The 25,704-nt window shown below is 41.4% G+C and overlaps 2 protein-coding genes and 2 non-coding genes across 5 annotated transcripts; 1 reads left to right on the top strand and 3 right to left on the bottom strand.

Annotated features, from left to right (window-relative positions):
- Window positions 1-4,068: 4,068 nt before the first annotated feature.
- Window positions 4,069-9,036, top strand: zgc:86896 (uncharacterized protein LOC415190 homolog). 2 transcript variants are annotated; one of them, XM_047570811.1, is made up of 10 exons: window positions 4,069-4,225; window positions 4,956-5,074; window positions 6,397-6,501; window positions 6,730-6,952; window positions 7,095-7,202; window positions 7,300-7,506; window positions 7,588-7,663; window positions 7,828-8,018; window positions 8,515-8,605; window positions 8,884-9,036. In XM_047570811.1, exons 2-10 carry the CDS (start codon window positions 5,011-5,013, stop codon window positions 8,887-8,889), a joined length of 1,071 nt encoding a protein of 356 aa, XP_047426767.1. In that variant the 5' UTR covers window positions 4,069-4,225; window positions 4,956-5,010; the 3' UTR covers window positions 8,890-9,036. The 2 variants fall into 2 exon arrangements, with proteins under 2 accessions (XP_047426767.1, XP_047426769.1); XM_047570813.1 differs by having other exon boundaries at window positions 4,096-4,225; window positions 4,959-5,074.
- A 944-nt stretch (window positions 9,037-9,980) lies between these two features.
- trnaq-cug lies at window positions 9,981-10,052 on the bottom strand. Its single transcript has one exon. It is a non-coding gene; the product is annotated as a tRNA-Gln (tRNA).
- Window positions 10,053-10,390: 338 nt separating this feature from the next.
- Window positions 10,391-10,462, bottom strand: trnaq-cug. The gene has a single exon. It is a non-coding gene; the product is annotated as a tRNA-Gln (tRNA).
- A 2,107-nt stretch (window positions 10,463-12,569) lies between these two features.
- On the bottom strand, window positions 12,570-15,458 carry LOC124998223 (homeodomain-interacting protein kinase 4-like). Its single transcript, XM_047572468.1, has 9 exons — window positions 14,891-15,458; window positions 14,360-14,760; window positions 14,125-14,232; window positions 13,946-14,038; window positions 13,669-13,847; window positions 13,324-13,589; window positions 13,005-13,106; window positions 12,753-12,854; window positions 12,570-12,641 (listed from the first exon to the last, which is right to left on the bottom strand). The coding sequence occupies exons 2-6, from the start codon at window positions 14,468-14,470 to the stop codon at window positions 13,517-13,519; spliced, it is 564 nt and encodes a 187-aa protein (XP_047428424.1). The 5' UTR covers window positions 14,471-14,760; window positions 14,891-15,458; the 3' UTR covers window positions 12,570-12,641; window positions 12,753-12,854; window positions 13,005-13,106; window positions 13,324-13,516.
- Between the last annotated feature and the right edge of the window lie 10,246 nt (window positions 15,459-25,704).

The raw sequence follows: 25,704 nt of genomic DNA, 5'->3' as shown, positions 1-25,704 counted from the left end.
TGCATAAACCGCTGTTCCTGCCTTGCCCGGTCTTGTCTGGTCCTCTTTCCTGCTCACACAGGTGACACCCTGTTCCCCCCCGAAGCAGGACCAGCTGGTTAACCAGATCACTTTGAAGTACACCTTCATGCAAGGCACAACTTTAGCTTCAGGATTAGAAAAAGAACCTGCTCCTGCACAATCAACTGTGACAAGAACATTCACATCACAACAGAGTGACGTCACTTCAGTGCAGTGTAAATAGATGGAAATATGTTATACCGTAAATAGAACTGATGTTTGTGATAAAAACAGCTACATAGGTTTAATAGAGCATACATTTCAAATGAAATCAGCATGATGACCTCTTGAATCAGTTTAGATTTAACAGTCTGTGGCCATTGTCCTGGCCCAGCAATGCTGCACTAAACAGAGAGTCAGAGTGAGCTAAATATGCTTCATCAGATAAGGTCCATGCACGGAGAAGATTGGAGTGATTAAAGAGTCTGGGCTTGGTGCAGGACGATCCTCCCCTTGGGGATGCGACAGTCATTTCCTTCGCGCAAGGAAGTCAAATTAAAACATGTTATGTCTTCTGCAGAACTGGAGGTTTTCACCAATTCACACTAGAATGAAGGAAAACATCAACCTGGTACCACTTTGAGGAGCAGGATTAGTTCATCTGTAGCAGAAAAATCTTTTTCTTTCTTTTGGTTTGGCTGAAACCACTGACAATTAAGCCCACAGTGTCATTAAGCGTCTCAGTCAGGATACACCTTAAAATGTCAACACACTCCTTCTCTTCTCTGGAAGTATCAAACATTTTATTGGATTCATTCACCTTTAATTCATCTCTCTAAATATACAGCGGCGATAGTTAGGAAGTCAGCCTACCTAGCTCATAACTATTCCAAAAAGTTGCATCAAAGCAAAGACTTTTTAATGCAGTCAGTGTTTGTTTCTTTCATTGCCATCTATTGGATTCTCACCGGAGAGACACAAACCAATGTCCATTAGTCACCAGTTTTGTGGTCAGTTCTAAGAATCACTGTGTTTATCAAAGTTTTATTGCAGATTTTCCACTACTAAAGGCGGCCATGTCGGTTCTCCTGTGGGAAACTGTCCCACTGACTCATGATGGGTGACCTTTGACCTCTTCTGATGGGAGTAGTTTTTGTCCGCATGTTTTTGTCCACCAGGCATGCAAAAAGACACCACACGCCACTTCCCGTCATTTTAACTTGACACGTCTTGTTTTATTTTGAAAAACCAACTGTCGTTTTGATGATGTTAACAACTTTCATCTTGCGTGTGAGGCCTGGAGAAGGAGGGGGAGGAGGAGACAATGGCCGATTATAGAGACAGTACAGGAAACAGTAGCCGGATACCGCAGGAAACCTGCTTCCTGCTTTTTGTGGTTGCCATAACTAAGGCCGCAGTTAAACATTGTCTCTGAGGGCAAACATATAAGAGTAATAGAGTCAAATAAAGGTATTAACAAACATTTTCTTTCAAGGAACTACTGCAGCCTCCTTTAGCTCCGGCTGGTGTCGCCTTCCGTTTTCTTTTGAGCCGTGCTCACTTGGAGTTACTCTGGAGCAACTATGGCATCTGAGAATGTCCCAGTTTCAAGCATGTTCAGGTTGGATACAAATACATCTGGAATGTGTTGCTGCAGGAATTTTTCCTCAGTAACCGAGAAGATAAGACACTCAACAAAGACTTTCATTCCACAGTTGTGCAGTCTGAGTGTAATTTGATCGTTGTGTATCTACGGTTCATGAGTGGTTTTCATGTGTTGTGGTTCATGGATCTAGTGAATTTGGACGCCGGGTCAACACCTTGCGCTGATGTTTCTTGACCATTTTTGCGTGCGTGCCTGTGTCGGGCTGCATCGTGCACCTTCTGTCAACAAGTGAAGAGGAAGCTTGGGTTGAGTTGCGATTGATGAGATGTGCCAACTGCCAGGAGGCCGGAGACAACACATACGGCACATACATTGAACACAAAGGGCAGAAACGGAGAAAGAAGAAGACAGCGACACAGGAAAAAAGCTCTAGATTGACATATACATACAGGCTGGAAGATGTAACAGAAGACAAGAGGACAATAGAGAAGAGGGAGAGTGCACTGTGCTGATAGTTGTGGTGTCCTACATCCTCTCCAGTGGACAAACCGTCGAGTTACAGAAAATGTAGTGAATTAAACCAACAATTTGCCACGAAGAAGCACGGCCTCCAGCCTGAATCTTATTTCCTCAATTCCTCTGCATCTAAAGACCATCATCCATGTACACATTCAAGTCTTCCCATCCCTTCAACCCATTCCGTTCACGTCCTACCAATAAATGTCCTGGCATTAGTTAGATCTTTGTTAGTCAAATATTTACGCTTTACTTGAGTTTATGTTTTAATTGTACCATTTGCATTCATCTGACAGATGCAGTCACTCTCTGTGTTTTAACTGTTAGCCCAGTTCATTAGATAAAGGAGCCAAACATGGTGGGAGCTGTGTTTTTCATAATGAATTAACATTTCACGACTGATTGTTTCAATATATTCCTCCCAGAGCTCATATGTCAATCTGTAAGTCTGCTCACTCAGTCACCGCTTTACTCTACCGCCCTCTAGCGGCCGGTACAGGACCCTGGGGTGCAGAGAGGTGTGAAGGAGTTTGTTCTGTATAGTTAAGCCTCAATTAAGTTGTTCACAGTAAGATCTGATTACATCAATGTGAAGATTCTATGAGGGTTTTTGTTTGTTTGTTTTTTATGTACAATACTGTGAATATTCCAGTCTGTGAAACACAGTTGTTTCTGAACAAGTGCCACAACACATCAGCAGAGGGAAATATTTTTGTGATTGTCTTTGTCAGCTTTGAAAAGGAGAGGAGACAAAGGGCACACAGAAGGGTCTCCTTGTTTGTCCATCTCATCTGAACATTCACATATGTTACTATTTTCATAATGTCATGATCATCTTGAATAAAAAAAAAAAAAAAATCTAGTAGAGTTTCTATAGTGGTCTACATGTGAAAAAAAAATAAATAGAAATAGAAATAAATAGAAATAGAAATATTCCCTTTTCCCTCTATATTTTAATAAATAATAAAAACAATAAAAGTTTTACGTATGTAATGTACTAAACCATAGGTCTTCAACATGGTGTCTGCGACCCCTGGGGGGTCTGCGGTGGTACTGCGGGGGGGGGGTCGCTAAATCTTTGGTTGATGAGACATTTTTTGGTATGATTTTTTTAATTTCCCCCCACAAATTTGAATTTCTTTAAATACACATTAACATGAACCCAACATATTTTAGTAAAGGGATAGGAGATAGCTTAATACTGAATGCAAAATGATAATAATAATGTATATTTATAAATAGCAGTGGGTCGAGTTCAATGTATAACACATATAGTAAGTAGAGGTTCCCTACTTAATCCCTCCATCAGTTTGGGGGTCCTTGGCCTGAAAAACCTTGAAGACCCCTTTACCAAACAATAAAAACTAGTTCTGTCTAAAGGGAGGCGGTGATTGTTTAAGTATAGTAAACATGGGACTTAGCTAATGCTACCAGCTAGCTGGCTGTAATTAGAGATCTTCAAAACGTAACTCTTAGTGTTTGTCGATGAACAGGCCAAATTGGAGGCCTACAGACACAAAGAAGACACCACAAAGGTGTGCAGAATGGTCTGACATGCAACTGTCGACAACATAATGTTGTGTCACGTGTCTGTGAAGGACCTCAGTCATCCAGGTCATGTGAAAAACAAAACAAAGCTAAAACAAAGGTAAGATTTATTTATTTTATTTTAGTTTTTTTTTCTATTTTAACACAAATGCAATGAAAATTCTCTGGATTCCTCTCACATACCGACCATTTGCTGATATTATGTTGACAAAATGTGTATTAGCTAATAAAGAAATTTATGATTTTTAAGCCTTATCAGAAAAAAAAAAATCACAAAACACATGGTTTGTTTTCGAACAAATCGTCACATATAATTGGAGGCTGTCGACAGCCAGCTGGAGGGATTTGTCTTCGACAAACCTGCTCCAGATGCTTGCTCAACAGCTCTTAGGAGACACACCCACCTTTCTTCCACTCCCTTCTAGTGATAACGCAGTCACTTCCTTGCAGGCCAGACTGCACAGCACTATTCGTGTCGACTGCCCAGAGTCCACGAATGCTGCCCTGCATTTTCCACCGCCACTAAATCCACCTGACCACACGTTCACAGCAAAGGTAAGTAATAAAGTTAGATCCCATTGTTTATGTATTATTAAATAATTATAATTGCCAGTCAAAGTGTTTTTATGTCTTACATCTGACTCATACAACCACAGAAATGTATTATTCAAGTGAAAGCTGTCTGTCAAACCTAAAGGATGTTGCGTCTCATCACTGATTTACTCTGCTAGTGTCTGTTTAAACCAAGATAATAACAATAACACCACTTGAAGAAATGCTTGGAATGTACTAATACCAGTATTTAAGCATATCTTCAAGACTCTTCAATGCTACTCTCTTTTCCTCCTTAATATAATAATGTAAAACTGGCTTCACTGTATTCAAAAATCTTCCATACAAGAACATATCATTGCTAGCAGGCCGAGAAACCCCCAAACACAACAGTTAGAACGTGTTTGCACAGTGTGAGCCACACCTGATAAAGGTGTAGTTAGCCCACGGTCATTGCTCACTTAGCCAACAAGGAGTTACGTGAAGGTGCTGTAGAAGTTTGTGCAAATCCCTGGGTGTACTTAAGGGTATGTGATACAGAACTGGTGTGGAATAAATGCATGTCACATTTATATTTGATCTATATTTTATACCACCAGGTGAAGCAATATCATTGACTCAAAAACAACATATGACAAACTACCGTTTTCTTTTCATTTTTTTTTTAAAAAAAGTCACTCTCAAACTAAGTGTACCTCTGCCTTTCTCTCTGATTACATCCTGGGACGTGCAGCAGCACATCTGCAGACCAGCCCTGACATCAGCCGCATTCCTGCTTCTGCTCAGACATGTCTCTGTACAGCTTTGGCCTGGAGCCGCTCTCGTGCCATGCCTGGAACAAAGACAGAAGCCGTAAGTGGAACAGCAAAGCTATTACGTACAAACTGCATTTCCATATAGAGTAACAAGGTGAAACCATACTTCCAATGCGGCCTGCTCGGATACATGACCCCACCCAAGCTTACCACCCCCTCAATTTGAGGTAACCACTGGTGTAATTATTAATTACGGATGCATCTGGAAGGAGAAGCTCTGCACTGCAGGTTTAATGTTGCCTAGGGAACCACTGGGGATCTAATTATCAATCCAGGAAATGGACACAAAGAGCTTTAATGCATGTGTATGTCTGCACTCCAGTTGGAATGGATGTCTACTGCCGTTGAAGTATTCCACATTATCAGTGCATTATCACTGACTTGTTTTGCACGTCTGACAAGTTCACCACTAAGTATTAGCAATAATGATGCCAGGATCATGGCTTCTGTTTGCCATGTTTGTTTAATATATTAGCATGCTAATATAAGCTATATGTGTTAAACTTTTCACAGACATATTAGCATGCTAATATGAGCGATATGCATTAAACTCTTCACAGACATATTTGCATGCTAATATCAGCTACATGCATTAAACTCTTTACAGATATATTATGCTAACATGAGCTATATGCGTTAAACTCTTAAAAGGTATATTAGCGAGCTAACATGCGTTAGCTATATGCGTTAAACTCTGAACAGACATATTAGCATGCTAACATGAGCTACATGGGTTAAACTCTTCAAAGATACATTAGCGTGCTAACATGAGCTATATGCATTAAACTCAAAGGCATAAACACACAGGCTAATGAAATTGTGAGTAGGCCTATTCTGGCAATAATATTAGATTGCTTGCATAACAATTAGCATACTGTTACATTTTAGATCACCAATGTCCTGGACTGAGACTCTATACAGACATGCTAACATGAGCTAATTAGCGTTAATGTCTGAGCGCCCAGAGTCTGACGAGATTGTTATTGGTTTTTCGGGTGTGTCAATTTAGGCACAAAGGAATTTTGCCCAGTGGGAAAATTAAAAAAAATGAGAAGGTGACTGCAGTAAAATTTATCCAGGGGATGGGGACCATGCACAAGATTTCATGGCAACCCTTGACATATCTGGACCATTAAAGTGACCAGTACCTACTGGTGCCCTGCTCTCTGCTAATGTTGCCAAGGGTAACGTGATGTGATTTGTCATGTTATCATTTTAAACTCCTATAACTGATAGATGCTCCCTAGAGGATGAACCTTTACCCATACATAAAACATTTGTAGGACATTAGAAACTTATTTGTCTTTTTCTTACAGTAAAAAGTACGGCAGCTTAAATTGACTACATGTTTCCTTGCAGAGATTGCCGTGAGTCCTAACAACAATGTGGCCATCATCTATGAGAAGAAAGGCAAAGAATGGGTCAAGATCCACGAGCTGACTGAGCACAGTGGACGAATCACAGGTACTGAACCGGTGTTGCCTACTGCAACGTGTAGAGCAAAACTCAGGAAGTAGAGAGTCACCGATGAAAGCATTAAAAGCATTTATAGCCTCCAGGTGCAGCCTTAAATGCATTCTCTTCTTTTTTTGAAGCAACGGAATGTGTTTGACACCTTTTACAAGCAAAGGTGGAACATATTTCCTTATAAGGAGCACTGGATGTTCATGCTTTTATAAACCTCATCCACAGGCATCGACTGGGCCCCGGAGTCCAACCGCATTGTGACGTGCGCCTCCGACCGCAATGCCTACGTGTGGACCCTGAAGGACGGAGCATGGAAGCCGACGCTGGTCCTGGTGCGAATCAACCGTGCGGCCACGTGCGTGAAGTGGTCCCCGCTGGAGAACAAGTTCGCCCTGGGCAGCGGCGCCAGGCTCATCTCCGTCTGCTACTTCGAGAAGGAGAACGACTGGTGAGAAATGCAACATCAAGCCTTAATTACTCATGTTTTGCATGTAAAGTTGAACGAAGCATGAGGGTAGAGAGGGAACAACAGTGTTAAAAGATCAAAGCGAGTTCAGATATGGCGTCTTACCATTCATCCTGTCCTTAAGGTGGCTGAGTAAGCACATCAAGAAGCCCATGCGTTCCACTGTCCTGAGTCTCACCTGGCATCCCAACAACATCCTACTGGCTGCTGGGTCTGCAGACCTTCACTGCAGGTGAGGCTTCCTCAAAAACTATGAAGGGTATAAAGTGAAGCTTTGGTTAATTGTCAACGTGAACCCGCTGAACGATCTCTGTTTCCGCATTTCTCAGGATATTCTCGGCCTACATAAAGGACATCGAGGAGAAGCCTGGACCAACCGCCTGGGGCGCTAAGATGCCTTTCGGGGAGGTGCTGCTGGAGCATAAGGACTGCGGTGGGTGGGTGCACAGCGTCTCCTTTTCCCCCAGCGGAGACCAGCTGGCCTGGGTGGCCCACAACAGCAGCATCTCTGTGGCCGATGCCACTCAGGGGAAGGAGTGAGTGCAACCAGTATAAAATTGCACGTCTTATTTTGTGTTGTGGCTGAGTGTTGACGTTAAAATGCCTCTCCTCTTCAGGGTCACCCAGCTGACCACTGACCGTCTGCCTCTGCTGAGCGTCCTCTATGTCAACCCCACTGAGATTGTTGCTGCGGTAACCATTACCTTCTCCATGCATAAATAACTAAAAGCCAAAATGTAGGAGCTAGTAATTAATATTTCTGTATTAACAATGAAAAAATGATGAACGCTGGGCATCATCTCAGTCTTCTTTGAAAAATCAAGATACCAAGTCCTCTTTTTTGTTTTCAATGTCAGGGCCATGACTGCTGCCCCTACCAGTACACATATAAAGGCCCGGGATCTCTGGAGTTCGTGAAGAAACTGGACATCCCCAAGCAGACCTCAAAGGGCAGCATGTCGGCCATGCAACACTTCCGCAACCTGGACAAGAAGGCCACTGACGAGGACACCAGCGACCTGAACACCCTCCACCAGAACAGCATCACGTAAGACAGGGTTTTTTTTTCTCCTCACTGAATTTAACCAAGGAGGCCTTTGCTGCACGCCATCGCGCATGTTTCTGTCATTTCCTGTGATTTAACTGCTGTCGATTAACAAAATAAAAGCATTAAATTCCCAAAGGACACGCGTCAGAACCGCATAAAAAAAGATAGATCATTTCCATCTAAATCCAGTGGCACCACCACTTGGAAAAACTCAAGTTTTAACTTCCTATTCATTTGGATTTTCATTTACTTTAGTGCATATTTCTATGTCACAGCTGTGCGCCTCTGTAGCAACACATTAATACCTCACTGTGAGTTCTTTTGTCTGTACAACAATCCCTCTTCGCTCTTGCATTTTCTTTTCTTTTCTTAGTTGTTACTCAATATCTAACAATCACTCACTTGAACCAGCTGAGGCCACTGAGGCATTGCTAATGTTATCACAATAAAAAACCAGTTTGGCTTTTGAAGAGCTTCCGTGTGTTGTGTTGTGCAGGCAGCTGTGCGTGGTATCAGGCTCGAAAGACAAAGTGGAGAAGTACAGCAGCGTGGGACTGGACGGAGCCATGGTGATCTGGGATTTCAAGGTGGATTATAATGTTGTTGTATTGTAATGTAGTAATTTTAAATAGCTTAATGTGAGGTTACTGAGTGTGACTGAAGGTGCATCCTCTTCAGATGGGCTGAACATAGTTATACCTTTTGAAAGAACTTGAGTTGACTCAATTATAATGTGCATTTTTTTAATTAAACTAAAAATGCACCCAGTATTTTTGCAGCTGTAATGCAACATAGTTCACACATATGTGTCAGCACCGACCACTAACATCAGCTTCTCTAACACGTCTGTGCTCTCACTTTGCAGCACTGAGACCAGACGAGCCGTCAGCCCTTGAGGATTCAGAGGATCAAGTCTCGTCGAGTCACTTGTGTCTTTGTGCGACTTGAAAAATACTATAAGCACACGCACACACAAAAAAAAAAAATTAAAATAAAATATAAACAGGTCAGTCGTAAAGCTGTGTTTTCCTTGTATGGACATTTTCACTCACTTGCACACTTCCTTTCTGCTTATGCTTGACATATGTTTATGTACACTGGGTGCAAAAGTGACGTTCTCAGGCAGGTTGAGATGTTTCTTATCTGTCATGCAACACCAGCAAGGAGGGGTCCGATTGTACTAAATTCATGCTAAATATGAGGGAAAAAACTCCCAATACAGGAAGAGAAAGAACCTTCCAGACCCTTAAGAGAAAAATTAAAATTTGCATGTCTCAATATAGCAAATACAAATCCCAATTAATACAAAAAGAAACTCTATTATTATAGTACACTGAGTAGAAGCCTGTATACAAACTGTTACATTGTATCTGTCTACTGGACTGTCTGTGTGTGTGCGTATGTGTTGTCAAAATCACGATCCTTGAAGTGTCAAACTCCAGCAGCCTATTTTTCTGTTTCTTCACTTAAAATAACTTTTAATCCACATTCCCAAGAAACACATTCAAACCCTCACTCAAAAAAATCAAACGTTTAAGGTCAGAGCCGGCCCAAGTCATGGACCGTCTGAGGTATCCCGCTATGCTGATTGGTTCTGAGCTGGTCACGTGTTTCATGGGCGCCATGTTGGATACATCTAACCAATGTTCACCCGTAGAGAAGAAGCAATAACAGAGAATAAAGTTGGATTAAAAGTTAAAATGTGCCAAAGTGTTCAGCCTACGGCTCCAGCTCAGTATCAGGAAAACACGGGGGAAACTTCCCCAGTGAATAAACCTAACTCCTTTGTAGTTGTTATCACACACACACACACACACACACACACACACACACACACACACTGCTATTTACTTATAAAAAGGCACCGCTAAGGACGTTGTGCAGCGCTTCAGATTGTAGCTCTTTGCTGTACATGTATTATTACAGGAGCATTTTTAGGAAATCAACTATTGACGACTACACAGGTTCCACCGAGATTTGAACTCAGATCACTGGATTCAGAGTCCAGAGCACTAACCATTACACCATGGAACCCCTGTTTAGCTTTGTTTTTAGTCTAAAAACAACAGACCTCACACCTCATACGTCACATAATCCATCTGTGGTCTTTCCCCCAGGTGAAAGACAGTTTCGTCTTCCTATTTTTCCTGGCCGTGTGGCTCACATTCTCGATACAGATAAAATTATCCATGCATTTGCACGTTATTGGCAAACTCCAGAAAGTCTCACAAATAAATAACCAAACAATAACACCAGGTAACAAGCAAATGTCTTGCCTGTGTTTGCTTTCCCCCAGGGATCATAAAAAACTACCCTCAGGCACATTGAATGGAGGTGAACTCAGGGCATGTGTCGACCATAGACGACAATTCAGGTTCCACCGAGATTTGAACTCGGATCGCTGGATTCAGAGTCCAGAGTGCTAACCATTACACCATGGAACCCCTGTCTAGCTTTGTTTTTTTTTTTTTTTCAACAGACGTCACACCTTATATATTACATGATCCATCCCTGGTCTTTCTCTGCTCCCGCTTCTTCCTATTTTTCCACAGATAAAATTATCCATCCAATTTATCCATGTATTTGCAGTCTAGGAAATAAATCACTAAAGAACAACACCAGACAACAAGTTATGCATTTTTGTTCTTTTGCCATATGCATCTAACACAGTCTGTCAACAACTACGAAGGTTCGACCGAGATTTGAACTCGGATCGCTGGATTCAGAGTCCAGAGTGCTAACCATTACTCCATGGAACCCCTGTCCTCTCTCATAAAGTCTGTTTCTAATTCTTTGGACTAGAGACCTGCAGGTTGACATCGACCTGCTCTCCTAGAGTAACTGCCTGTCTCCTTGCTTTAGGTGTCATCTCATTGTTGCCCCTCTAGAGCATCTGTTGTTAATTTCAAACTGATTAACAACCCTCTTCGCTGCTTAAGTGACCAGATCAGCAGATTATACATATTGGCCACTAATGTGTTGTGTAGTTGGAGTAAATTAGAGAGACTCATTGTTATTTGACAGACGCCATCGTTGGATCATAGCTGGATTAAAACTCGGTTCAGCAGAAGTATTAAAACGCTCTTTAAAACGTCCTGTTCCTCAGTGAGTAGAGTATTTATTTGTTCTTTCACCAGTTGTTGAGGCCTGAGAAGTCAAACTATCGTGTAAAAGACTCAGACTAACATAAATCCTATATAAACTAACTATTTAGTCCTCTCTCTAACTTGTCGTCAACCTCTAAGAGAACTAAAAGAGCCCTGTTGTTCTTAAACTTTCAAAAAACGTCATAAATCAGTTGTAACTGCAGAAACACAAACAACAGAAGACAAAAGGGTTTAGTTTAATTAAATTTTATTTAATTTACAGTGGCGTTTAAAAGTGCTCGCACCCTTCCTGATTTCTTATGTTTTCGCACATTTGTCACAGCAAAATGTTTCATCAGCACAGGCAAAATGCAGTTTTTTAACTGAAGGTTTTTCATTATTAAAGGTAAAAAATAATAACTGATCCAAACTGTTTGCGATAGCTTGCAATGAGTCTTTTACAGCGTTGTGGATACATCTAAGCCCACTGCTCTTTACAGACTTGCTGTGAGTCAGTCATGTCGGAGAGTTTTCCAGCATGAACCTCCTTTTTAAGGTCATGCCAAAACATCCCAGCAGGACTGAAGTCACAGTGGTGAACAATCCTGCAAAGAGGAGTGGGCCAGAACCACTCCACAAAGCAATTACTTTCTCACACACCATGCAGGTTTGGATTTAGTTTTCCCTGAAAAATGAAAAACTTAATTTAAAAACTGCTAACGACTTTTTGCTGCCTGCTCTCTGTCTGATTTAATTCCTTTTGGCCCCTAGTTTTTTAGACAGATGCTGATGTAGCATTTGAAAAAAGTATTACCTTACCTTACCTCACCCTATATTATCTTATCTTGTCTTGTCTTATCTCTTCTCGTCTTACCTTTTCTGTTCTTATCTTCTTTTACCCTTTTTCTTATATTTTCTTGTCTCATCTAAACATATACTTGCGACAAACATGCAAAAATAAGGAAAAAATCTGGAAGAGTGCAAACACCTTTTCACACCACTGTTATTTTGGATTTGTAATTTAATTTAATTTAATTTAATTTAATTTAATTTAATTTAATTTAGAATTGGATCTAATTGAATTCAATATAGAATTGAATCTGATTAAATGTCCACATGTGGACTATGGGAGAAACCGGAGTACCCGGGGAAAACCCATGCTCACGTGGGGAGAACTTGCAAACATACAAATTGCTCCACCACGTGGCTTATCTGTGGCGTTCTTCGTAGCCTTCCTCACTCCACGGGGCCAACCCTGCAGCTGAAGTTCCTCTTCACCCAAGAGAAGAAGCGCTTGAAGCAGTTCTTCTTTTTCTTCTTCTTCTTCTCCGGGACTTTGCCGTCATCTGAAAACATGAACAAGAATGAAATACTCCAGCCGTGCTCAGACCGTAAAACAACAACAACGTGGAAAGTCTGGACAATTTGCAAAACATGTGAATGTGAATTGTTCTCACCTAAGACGGTCTGGTGCTCTGTGTCCACAGGGTTGGTGGCGGTTTTATCAGTGGAAGCAGGGGCTGGTGTAGGATGTGGACTAAACGTGCAAATGAATTCTGAGTTAGTATCTTAGTTCTGTTTAGAGCTAAGTTCGTCTCCTCTGACGGAGGAGTAAATGTGTCGGAAACATTCGGAGAAAGATTTTTACCTCAGCTCAGGGGCCTCGTTAGGCTCCTCTCCCAAGTGGATCCTGTTCTCGGGATGTGCCGGCTGAACCAAGATGACTCCTTGGGGCAGAGCCTCGTGGCAGCTGTTGAATGAAGGCATATAATGACCGATCTTACATTAGGATGTGGACTAAATGCAGAAATGCACACTGAGTTTGTATGTTAGTCCAGTTTAGGGCTCAGTTTGTCTCCTCTGGTGGAGCCATGAGTTTCTCTAGAAGAAAGACCTTTACCTCGGCTCGGGGGCCTCGTTAGGCTCCTCTCCCAAGTGGATCCTGTTCTCGGGGTCTGCAGGCCGAACCAAGATGACTCCTGGTGGCAGAGCCTGGTGGCTGCTGTTGAATGAAGGCATACGATTAATCACCTGCAGTAGAGGCGGCTGTCAAGATATGGGAGCACACAGTGTTTTTTCTTGTCCATGTAAGACTGATGTTACATCAGGATGTGGACCAAACACAGAAATGCACACTGAGTTTGTATGTTAGTCCCGTTTAGGGCTCAGTTTGTCTCCTCTGGTGGAGCCATGAGTTTCTCTAGAAGAAAGACCTTTACCTCCGCTCAGGGTCCTCGTTAGGCTCCTCCACAAAGTGGATCCTGTTCTCGGGGTCTGCAGGCTGAACCTGGATGACTCCTGTTGGCAGAGTCTCACTTACCCTATGGAGTGAAAACACACAATTAGTTACTTAATTAATGAAACATTAGACCCTTCATCAGGGTCTAATGTTGACCCTGATGAAGGAGGAATTTACACTAACTTGTCTACAGTCTCAGTCGCTGCTTCCATCTGACTCCGACTGGTGGTGGCTTGAGGTTCATTTCTACAAAAAAATAAATTTCACATTGTTGAGTTTATGATCAGAAAGCAGAGCAATGAGCCAAACGAGTCATATATATTACCTGCTGGGCCCACTGAGGTTGGAGGTGTTGTTCAGGTAGCTTTTAGTGATGAAGGGATGCTTGAGGATCCCACCGGGGGTGATCCTGTCCTTCTCGTCCCACTGCAGCATCGCCTTCAGCAGCTCAATGCACTCCCTCCTCTCCTCAGCCTCTCTTGGATTATTTTTCTCCAGACGCATCTGGTTTAGGAAACATTTGGAGAACACAACTGTGGTCAAGAACCTTCCCCTCTAAAACCTGAATTCAGCAGTTGGGTTGAGCTTCATCAAACACTTACCGCTTTTGCTTCGTCCAGGGAGAAGACTCCAGTGTAACTCCAATAGTCTGATCTTTCACTCTCCCGCGAAAGCTGGTAGTACTCCTCAGGGGTCTAAATGAAGACAAGATTCCAAATGTTTGAAATAATGACTTATGAAACCTTTAAACTAGCCATAAAATAGCTATTGTGTATCGTACCTTCAGCTGCCACTGGTTATCTACTTTCTTATAAAACACACGCGTGTTCTTTCCAATTTTAAGCAGATGCGCCGGTGGTGGACCCAGGAGATCAGTGATGACTCTGAGCTGCACACAGAGCACAACACCATGCTAGTCAGGGAGCTTTGCTTAGGCCCACGTTATGGCAAAGAATAGCAGCTTTCAATCAGAAACAATAGATAAATATGTGTTACAGTTATAGCGCATTACTTACTGCCTCATATTCAGAGTTGCCTGGAAATAGTGCAACACAAAGCACCAGATTTGCCATGACACAGCCCAACGACCAGATGTCGATGGCCTCTGAAAATGGCAGCCCCAACATGATTTCTGGTGCTCTGAGTAGGAGAAAAGAAAAAAAAAAAAAATGAAATGAAGCCAGTTACACCGAAGAGTCAGTCTCCTCCTTCCAATGTGGCCACTGTGATGTTACCTGTGATCTATTGTCTGGATTAACTTTCCCGGTTTCGCGTTCCACCTGTACAGGGCTAAACCAAAGTCTATGAGTTTAACCCTGAAGGGCCGTCTCATGTGATCCACCAGCATGATGTTGTCCAGCTTCAGGTCCCCGTGGATTACACCGACGCTCTTCAAGGCGTCGAAGGCTACGGCCATCTGCAAGCAACAGGGGTCACGTTTATAGGGACAGCTTGTTAAAGTTACAAAGGCGCATCGAGCAGATAAACGGTGTATTGATCTACCAGTGAACGCGAGGAGAATAAGTGCAAGACAGAGTTTGTCAAACCTGTTGAATGATCACCCGGATGTCCTCAAGTCGCGCTGGTCGTCCTATTGTATTCATATAGTCCTCCAGGCTGATGTCCAACATCTCATACATCAGGTTCATTGCTTTGTTGTCGGAATATGACCCCTGATACTTGACGATGTTGGAGGAGTCCAGATCGTACTGCATAAGGGTTCTCATTATACGAGCCTGAGGAAACATGATTTTCAGTTTTTAAAATAGTGTTTTTTTTTTTTTTTTTTCGGACTAGGACTGAAGCAATGTGGACAAATGTCGTACAGTTTCATTAACATGAAGCTTGGAAGTAAACAGCAGCCCTGTTTAACATGTCCTGACTACATGCAATCAAAATGAACAGCGTCTCACCTCCCACAGTGCAGGTCCGATACACTTCTGCTTGAAAACCTTTATCGCCACGGGCTCCTCACGTTCCTCATTCACGCACGCCAGCACCGTCCCGTAGGCGCCGTGTCCCAGGACTCGCACAAACACATGGTTCTTTGGGAGCCGGAAGCTGCACTCTTCCTCCGAGTCGCTGTCGGGGCAATCATCTGATGAACTGCTGCTGGCCATTTAAACTTTTGTCACACACGCCTGGAAGAGAAACATGATTTTATGAATCTACGTGACTCCTGTTAAACACGTTTGTATTTCATTTCTAAATTACATACTTGTAACCTCTTGTAACTTGCAACTTGTAACATACTTTACTAAGATAAAGTAGATAACACACAATGTTGAGTGAAATTAACGAGACATACAACATAAAAACCCAGATCCTCAGTCAGACTGTTCCTACAGCTCAGAGCGTGAAAACTAAAGGTGTTTGTTACTTCAGTCGCTGTGTTTCATTTTAACATGGTTCATATCTCTACAGAAAACATCTCTGTGTTACAGAAGTACTGGTAGGTTCTTGTAATCCAGCCAGAATCAAACCTGAACACATCATCAAACTACCACATGGTTGTCACTTTTGAAAACAGCGACTAAACGTAAACTAGACTTGAACAAATTGTAAGACAACTGCTCCACTGAGTGTTACACTTCATGACTCATGTGTTTCATCCATTATTTGACAGCGATGAAGCAAAATACACAAGAAAAACGAGATGGCAACAGTTTCTTCTGAGCTTCTCTGCTCGGACGTTGGAGGCCGTCTGGAGCTCCCAAACGTTTGCTGCGCGACCCAGGAGAGTGGGGCTACTTACTTGGCTAAAAGTTGTGTTGTATTAGATATCGTTGAACTCGTTCAAAGATAGATTTCGTCGATTTGTTTCTCTCCTCGTCTCTCGATAGCTCTCCTGTAGATGCTCGCCTCAATTCTGATACTGTGTTTGGTCCAGTTGCCGTGGAAAACAGAATCAAACTGACCCGTGTTCTAGAACACCTCTGTGATGTCACCCGTGACATCGGTTCTGGTCCATGTTCCAGAGTTCCGAAGAGAACGGCTAACGGCAGTCCAGCATACAGAAACATTTTATGCTAGCAAGACATGGTACATATATTAAAGGACTTTAATACCTGACTCTCCATTAACCCTTCATAGGCCACTCATTGAAATATGTGGAGTACCTAATAAGGTGCACCATATTCTGAGGGTAAAACAAAGCATCAAAACAACAGAAAATAAATCCTATAAATCAGCATTTTTACACTTGTGAAGTCTCATCACCACATATCTATATTGTGGGAAACTTGTGTGAAATGATAAAATATAAAGTGGAACACATGTACAGTCTATTAGGTTGAATGTCCACTTTCTCTCCCATTTTGGCATGTATTTGCCGTATGGCAACAATTTGATTTTAACATATATTTTTAGCACAATATAACTGGTTTAAATGATAAGAAAAAGAAAAGTTAACTCACCACTGGATTTTATATTAGATTTGATTACTTCCTTTTAGTATAACTGTACTGAAATTGCTGCCATATGGTAGTGCCACACATTAGAGGGTAATACAGTACCGTGCAAAAGTTTTAAGAAGGTGTGAGAAAATATGCTGGAAATTAAGAATGCTTTTAAAAACACAAATAATAATTGTTTATTTTATTTATCAATTTACAAAATGCAAAGTGAGTGAACAAAAGAAAAATCAGTCGCATCAATATTTGGTGTTACTACCCTTTGCCTTCAGACTAGCATCAGTCCTTATATGTACACTTGCACAAAGTCAGGGATTTCGTAGGATTGTAGACACAGTGGTCGACCAAGGAAAGGAAGGTCCAGCAGTGCCATCGGCTCAGAACTGTCAGAAACCAGTGGGACCCAGGTACACCCATGTACTGTCTGGAGACGTCTGACCCGGAGTGGTCTTCATGGAAGAGTTGCAGCCAAAAATCCATCCCTCTGACATGGAAACAAGGCCAAGCAGCTCAACTTTGCATGAAAACATAGGACATGGAGTGTAGATAAGTGGCAGGAGGTGCTCTGGACTGATGAGTCTGAATTTGAAATATTTGTCTGTAGAGCAGAAGGCAGTTTGTTCACCAAAGGGCTGGAGAGCAACACAATAATGAGTGTCTGCTGGTAACAGTGAAGCACAGTGGAGGTTCCTTGCAAATCTGAGGCTGCATTTCTATCTGCAAATTGAGTTGATGATTTGGTCAAGACTAATGGTACTTAATTCTTATCCATACTTATCCATCATGCAATACATTTTCTAGGAATAAAATAACATTTATTATATACCTGTTTAGTTTTATAAGTAAACAGAAACAAACAACTCTAAAATTCACTAGACATGATACGATCCAGTAGCATCTGCTCTGCCGAACAACCAAGATTAAGACAAAAGTGTCCCAATAAAGACTCTAATGTCTACCGCGCACTGCATAATTTTTTTCTCCTAATGTTTCTGTTGTAGGTCTGTATTTTATTAGATATTTCTGTTAGGTTGAAAGACTTGGTGATTAACTTAAATGACCATTTAAAGTGCAAGTAATGCGTCGTTGGGCAGGACTTCTCCCTGTCTTGCAGCTTTTATAGAGCGGAAATAAACTAATGGCAGTAACAAGAAGTTGATGGCAAAAGGAGTTTTGGACAGTCAGCTTCTTCAGGGACAGCAGCTCACACTTAAAACCGTACATATGTATCCTGTTCATTTCTCTCACAGGGTCAGAGGGAGCAGGAGAGTATTTCCAATGACCCCCAGGAGCCTCCAGAGAAGAGAGTCCATGTGAGCAAGGCTGTCCCCACAGACTGGAGCACCATCTTTTCCCTACACATGTGTCTACATATACAGTACTGTATCAGTTTAGAGGGTGTTGCTGAACCAGTCTGGAACTTCCTTTTCCTCCTCCTCTTTCTGTGTGTAGCTTTCCAGTTTCGTGCAGGTCCATGTTTTTAATGCATCAGTGGACGTATTGATCCTCCTGCAGGAAACAGGCCAGATGTTGAGCTCCAGACAGTACCACACACACACACATATATGTTTGTATGACTATCTTTGTGAGGACACTCATTGGCATAATGCATTCCTAGCCCCTTACCTTAACCTTAACCAACCTTAACCACCCTTTACCCTAACCTAATCAACTAAACGCCTAAGCCTAACCCTGACTCTGACCATAACGTAATTAAAACAGTCTCATAAAGAAGTGGGGACTGGCCAAAATGTCCTCACTTGGCACAAATGTCCTCAATCTGATGGTGTTGAACTTGGTCCTCTGAAAGATAGCTGTACAAGTACACACACTGTAGTTCTATTTCTAGTTTGTGATAGTTCTTAGTTTGTAGGTCAGCTGTATGTCTTCAACTCATCCTTCTCCCTTCCCTTAAAGAAACACAAAACAAAATAAAAATGCTTTTTCTAACTATTTTTTCCTCACCTCCTTAAAAAAATCGGTCAAAACAAATCTTTATTTCCTTTTCTAGTTTGTGTTAGTTCTTAGTTTGTAGGTTAGTTGTGTGCCTTTAACACCTTATCCTCCCTCTGCTTACAAACAACACCAACAAAAAACTTTTATTTCTATTTCTTCCTCACTTCCTTAAAATAACAAAAACACACAAAAAATGTTCTCTTTCTAGTTTGTGTTAGCTCTTAGTTTGTTGGTCAGTTGTATGTCTATAACACCTTATTCTCTCTTATTCTTTATATTTATTATTTATACACCGTTTTCTTTAACTACAAAAACACTAAGTAGTTAACTAAAAAAAAAAAGTTTTGTTTCTTTGTGGTCAGTAAATAAGTATTGTAAGTCTTTCTGGTGCATAACAACAACCTTGAAAATCAAACTTAAAATGTATGGCTATTTAATCACACACGTAAAAATGTTTATTGAAAAGGGAAAATTGAAAACACAGAAAAATATGTGTAAAACTTGGCTTCTGTTATGAATTTTAAGTATTTAAAAATTTTCTAATGTCAAATATGTTCTGTTTTTATGTGTGTGTCTACGTCTACATTGCTATAGGGTGGGGGTGCCTGGGGTGGTCTAGGTGGGTGGTACATGACTAAGTAACATCCATATGAATGAATGCGAGGTCCAAAAGTTTCCCAGCAGAATTGTCACAAGATGGTCAATGTTATTAACTTCTCCTGTCAGTGGTCATAATGTTATGCCTGATCGGTGTGTTGAGTGATGAATTAGTTAGAACTGACATGTTACAGTGATTTGAGCCACTAGAGAGCAGTAGTACGCTGGTTTCAAGTGCTCTGTCTACACCATGCCATAATTTGGAACTTCAAAAGATGTTTTGTAAGCTTTGACTGATTCACATTCTGAGAGACTGTTGGCAGCGTTTTCTTGCATCTCCTAAAACGCCATGACCTCTTTATTTTTTTTTTTTTGCAGGCTTTCAAATCATGGCATGAAATCTATCATATTTACCATATTTGCTGCAGCTGCAGCTCCAACTCACTGCTTCTATTAATAAAATGCTGCAAGTTAAATCCAAATAAAATTAGAAAAGCCCACCTATTTTTAAATGAATACAGTTGGTGGCCCATCCAGTGGCTGCGTGTACATGGATACATCGGATACGGGTATATTCTGTATGTGTTTGTGGCGGTGAACGGTGTGTCCGGTTTCTCTGCAGCTGTCAGCTGTGCCCTCTCAGCACAAATCCATCTCTGTCATGTCGGTCTCCCACCAGGTGGAGAGCTGCTGCAGCGCCCTCTGCTGGATGACTGAAGCTCTGTCTTAGAGTAACCTGAGGTAACTCAACATCTAGCTGTGCAAATATATTTTGGCAGTTTATTGGTGTATTGAACTTGAGCACTGAGACGATCACAGGCTCCAGACATTATTAGGTTTATCATGTGACAGAAAATAATCTGAACCAACCTGTATTTCTCTGCTTTTGTTTCTTATATTCGTGGTTTTAAACGTTATTAATCACTATTGCTTTTTTTCCCTCTCTTGTAGATCTTTCTCCATTGTCTCCAAGTTGACTCTAACTCCAGGATCACGTACGCAAGAGTTTCCTCAGGGTCATTTTGCTTTAGGAGTATCTTGTTGTCAACATACAACATACATATAGCGATTTTTGTGTGCGTGTGTGTAGTTTTTGATCCTACCACCAGGGGGTGTCGAAGTCTGAAATTTGCAACACATGTGGGTTCTTTAAAAGTGTGAGGTCTAAGCTCCAGATGGTACTTAACTGACAATGGAAGACAATCATCACAATACAAGATGAAATGCTTTCAAAACCTGCATTCACCATGACGACACTACTCATTATTATTATTATTTATTTTATTTATTTTTTTATTATTTTTTAAATTTTAGCACCTATTAGTTTTTTGTTTTGCTCTGGGTTTCTGGTCTGTAACCTGCTTTTTATTAACTCCCAGCAGAAAACATAAATCCACTCTACACTACCAAAAAAAGCGGAGCATTTAGCAGCTACAGGCTACTGTATATATATTGTATACTACATATGTATATGTATATCTTTTGAAATAAAAGTCAAAATCTATCAGAGGTAATGGTAGTGTTTGTATTGTTAGTGGTGTGGAGATTTTTATTAAAGATGTAACAGAGATATTTCCTCCCTTTAACTGTTTGCAAAACCCATGTCACAGCAAAGACAAGTGTGTAATGCTGCTGTATAGACGCTGCTATACAGTTGAATGTTTGAGGCCACAGGATTTCATAATATTCAAGGCAGATTCCATTAAATTGCACAAAATTCCCCAACTAAGCTTAAGTGTGTAGATTTAACTGCAGTTCAGCTTAGGAAGAAGACGATAGGACTAGATATAATTTATACTAAAGTTGGTTTATCTGCGAGGCTGTGACTGAGCAGGTTATTTACACAATACTATACTGCAGAATTTAATATTTCATCAATCATACATGAGTTTACAAAATTTGTAATCCGTTGAGAAATATCAGTTCTGTTGACTTTAGTCAGAACCCTCATCAAAAGGGACCATTCCTTAAGTGGTTCTCTTGGAGACATTAGAAAAAATCAAATATTAATTCACTAAGAATTTCACGCAACAGGTTTAAAATATTGATACGAAATGAATTCTGCCCTCCAATAATATTCGTAGGAAATTGTGACTACAACATATATCCAAACCTAAGCTCTAGAGCACGGGTCAACGGGTCCACAACCCCTGGGGGGTCCATGAAGGTACTTCAGGGCGGTCGTAAAATCTTTGGTTGACTAGCGATTTATATATTTTAATTTTCCCCTACAAATTTGAATTTCTTTAAATACACAGTAACATGAATCCAACATACTTTAGTAAAGGCCCAGTAGGCCCCGCCCCTATCGCTGCTGAGCCAATCACGAGGTCGCATATTATATGCTGACTCTGTCAGGTTCCCCGCAAGTCCTCAGGGGAAATCTGAGAAGAGAAGCTAACAGTGCAGCTAGCTCCAATGATCAGCCAACTACTGAGGCCAAAATGGCTTGGTCATTCACTGACCCTACCCATTTAACTATGTTTAAAGTTATAACTTGAATCTGTCAATTATTTTCTTTTCTTTTATATATTTATATTTATAACTGCACGCCACCCTACTGTTGCAAAAATGAACATCTGATCCTGTGTATTCTTTGATTAGCTTAATATTTAATGCAATCTGTTAATAATGTGTTTATTTATAAATAGCACTAGGCCGAGTGTAATCCCTACTTCATCTCTCCAACAGTTTGGGGGTCCTTGGCCTGAAAAACGTTGAAGACGTTTGTCATGCAGAGTTTGTTTTTCCAAAACTGGAATTGGGTTTGTTTGATTTTAGCAGTCGTGGTGAGTTTTAATACACCAACGCAATAATCCATCTTTGCAGGATTACAAAGGCGAGAAGACACATGGAAATATCGAGACAAGTCATCTCCGTGGCAACCAATTGACAAACGTTAGCCTAAGTCCAACTGTTCCGAGGACGACTTCCCAAATGGTTCTATGTGACGAACTATATGTCCACATCAAGTGACAATGACTTTTGGGCCATGGAGTGCAAAGTACGTGATATGACATATCCTCTCATAATGTGACACCAAAAGCAACGTGGTTTTAAACATAGTAGTAACTGTAATTATGTCAACTTTTTTTTTGTTTTTTCCTTCTACAAATTATGTATAGATTTTTTTTAAGTTACTTAAGAAAAGTCTATCACAGTCATGTGACTGTGGTCGATGAGTGAATGGGACCAGACCTAAGGCTCCAACCCACTCAGTATTCTCTGGTGCTGCAGTTCAGATTGTCTGTATGAGATCAGCTGAGTCGAGTTTGGGGTTCAGGATTTGAGCCAGGCCATGACAATAATAATTTATTTAAGCAAAAGATTGTCAAGAGCAATGTGCTAGCCTAGAACTTCAAGGGGATTTAACGGACGATTAGCTGAACCCTATGAAACCGAACCAAAATTAAACCAAGGTGGTTACAGAGACATCTATGGAGAAAACTGGCTTATATAAAAAAAAGGTGAGGACAGCCCATCAGAGAGTTGCCAAGAAGGATTTACTTGAGAACCTGAAGAGGGAACCTGAAGAGGGAAGCAGAAGGCAGGAAAGGGTGATCGCTAATGTCGTAGAGCCCCGGCATTACTGAGGGGTCTTACCAGTGGACGTATACTGGTGCTCTGAGGAGAAAAGTCACTGCTTGCACAGCATAGAGCTTCGTCGCACTGTATTCAAACTGGTTTGTGAAAATGGCGTCGAGAGCTGAGCAGTGCAGAAGGCAAGAACTATTACCATGTAACATTTGAGAGTGTTAGCATGTGGTTATTTCCTGCTGTCTGGAGCGTGGACAAATTAAATTAAGCTCAGAAAAACAGTGTGAGTTGTTCTTTTATTTTTGGTCAAAACCACATTAGAGCTTTAAATTAAACTTCGACCTCCCTCTCATGCACACACATACTTGAGAGTGCACACACACACACACACACGCACACACACAGGCACACACACACACACACACACACCACTCCCCTTGGGTAACTGTATAGTGGAAAGTGATTTCCCACTTTAGACGGTCCTTACATGGAAAGAGCTTGGGATGAATTTGGCACTGGATTTAGATTCAGGGAGGAAAATGAATCCTCTTGGGGAATGTCCGATCTTGTTGATGAATGGGCCGATGAAGAGCACCCGCTGTCATCTCTTTACCTCAGAACACCCTGGCCAAAACCTCAAATAGCATCCATTCATTAGATTTTTAAGTTAAATGAGGTCACGTGTTCTAGTTTTTACTCTGATTTTTCGCCCGCATCGGCCCCAAGACAAAGCAGCCAGATACGCAACGAATATTACTCCCAATGGATGATTACTCACTGATTCTATTTCTTCTGTTTTTACTGTATGGGACGTAGAAATAAAAATTTAAGTTGTAGTGACAGTCAACTAAATGGGTCAAGTGGGTCAGTGCAGGCAGACTCATGGTAAACTAAGAGAGAAGAAATGTCTTAGGCATGTCTGAACTCATCTCCACTTTCAGCCACTTTGCAGTCTTCATCTCGATCTGATCTCCTCTCTCATTCTGTCCTTTGCTCTTTCCAACTCAGCTGTTTCTTCTCGCTGTCTCTGGTCTGCAACCCATTAACAAACTTTGCTACGAAGCTAATCGAAAAAGATCTGTGCTATATAAAGCCGCAGTGGTGGCAGATATTAGTGATGGGGTGAATTCTGATTGGATAAGACAAGTTTCCTCTTTCTCGAATGTGGCAAGTTGGGATTTGTTGGCTGCGCAATCTTTAATTTACACCTTTTATTTGAGTAAGTGACTACACATCTAGAGCAGGTCCAGGACATCTCACAAGCTTTCACTTTCTCCCAGTCCTTGTGTTTTAGCTGACTCAAAATCCCAGGACTAATTATGAAGGTGACTTGACTACTCGATATGACATTTAATTACTCCGTTTACGATTGTGCCCAGCTGTCCTACATTAACATCCCATTACATTACACTCATTACATTTTGCCGTGACACGTCAACGTTGGTATGTTGTACCTCTTGGCTCCCCGAGATCTTTTTAAAGCTTTAACTACAAGAAGCAAGTCCCTTCTGCTTATTCACAGTAATTGTCTTCTTTTCTTTATAGATCAACACACACCTTTATCAAACAGGCAAACATGTAAACCTATACTCATGCAAGTGTGTCACTGGGGTAATATTATTTATTGATTTTTGTCAGTTTGTCTTAGGAGATGTATCTGAGGTTCCTGCCTCCGACTGCCGTCTTCATGCATGTGGAGGTGAGACTTGCCGGTGGGTGTGGGATACTGTGTTGGTCCCACAGACAGAGCCAAGGAGGCTCACATTACACTGACTCTAACGGTGTGTGGTTTTAAATAGAGTGGTTGTCAACTCCTCCCTGCGCAAATCCATCTATTTTGGGGGCAGCATGTAGGGAGTGCGACAGACAAGTAGATAAGATAGAGATCGGTGTCTTGGTTTGGCCTTTGCGCTTCGTAGTGCACACTTGGTCGGCCGCATCAGCATGATGGAGACATTGGAGGAGTAAGGTATAATTTGTAAAAAACAAGGTTTAGAAAATGCCCCCAGGAGCTCATGGTAATGAATCTCTGAAGACCTCGGTAAAAGCCCCTAGGTGTTGTGATGTTCACTGCTCCTCACAAAATGATACAGTTGCACAGCAAAGTGATTATTTAGCTATTCTTAGATCTAAAAGTGTCCGTCCTGACAGCAGTGAAAGGTCCTGGGGTCATTAAAATCATCTAGATTTATCCCCTTAGGACCAGGAATATGTTTATGGCAGTCTTCCCATTGGAACTTGGGTTACGTCAGGCCAGTGGCTCTAGGAATTATATTCTATGTGGATGACATCTCAGAGCGCCACTAATGTTCAATGCCAACATTAAGAGCCAGTGCAGCAGGAAGTAGGGTAACCCTAATATTCCAAGGCAGATAGCAGTGAGGCCATGCTGCACAGCCATACCCTTTTTAAATGGTGCAACCAGTGATTTTTGAGAGAATGACACTCGTATTAGGCCCTGTTCTTAGTTTGAACTGATATTCTGACATTGCTAACTGGCCATTATCTTCATTTTCTCCTTGGTCTCCCCAGTGAACCAATTGCTCCACCACTGACAGCTTCTGTCACAAGCAGAAAGCCCAACTTTCAGTCTATTACCATTTGCATTTTTCAGCCATAAATGCAAGCCATGATCTGTCAATGATGGTTTTGAACAGCATGCCCACAGAGTAACGTTGTAGAAGTCCAAAAATAACTCAGAGATCTGGTGGAAGGTTGGCCTGAGGCAAACGTTGGTCTCTTGAGAAAAGGTAAGGGAACCACTAAAATCATTAACAAGTGTCCTCTGCAAGTATGAATATCTACACCGAATGTGATGGAACTCCAGCCAGAAACACAATGATGGAAACAAACTCCAA

The sequence above is a fragment of the Mugil cephalus genome, chromosome 20 (assembly GCF_022458985.1).
Source record: "Mugil cephalus isolate CIBA_MC_2020 chromosome 20, CIBA_Mcephalus_1.1, whole genome shotgun sequence".
Lineage (NCBI taxonomy): Eukaryota > Metazoa > Chordata > Actinopteri > Mugiliformes > Mugilidae > Mugil > Mugil cephalus.
The sequence above is the reverse complement of the archived record's forward strand: the minus strand, read 5'-3'. Positions and strand labels throughout refer to the sequence as shown.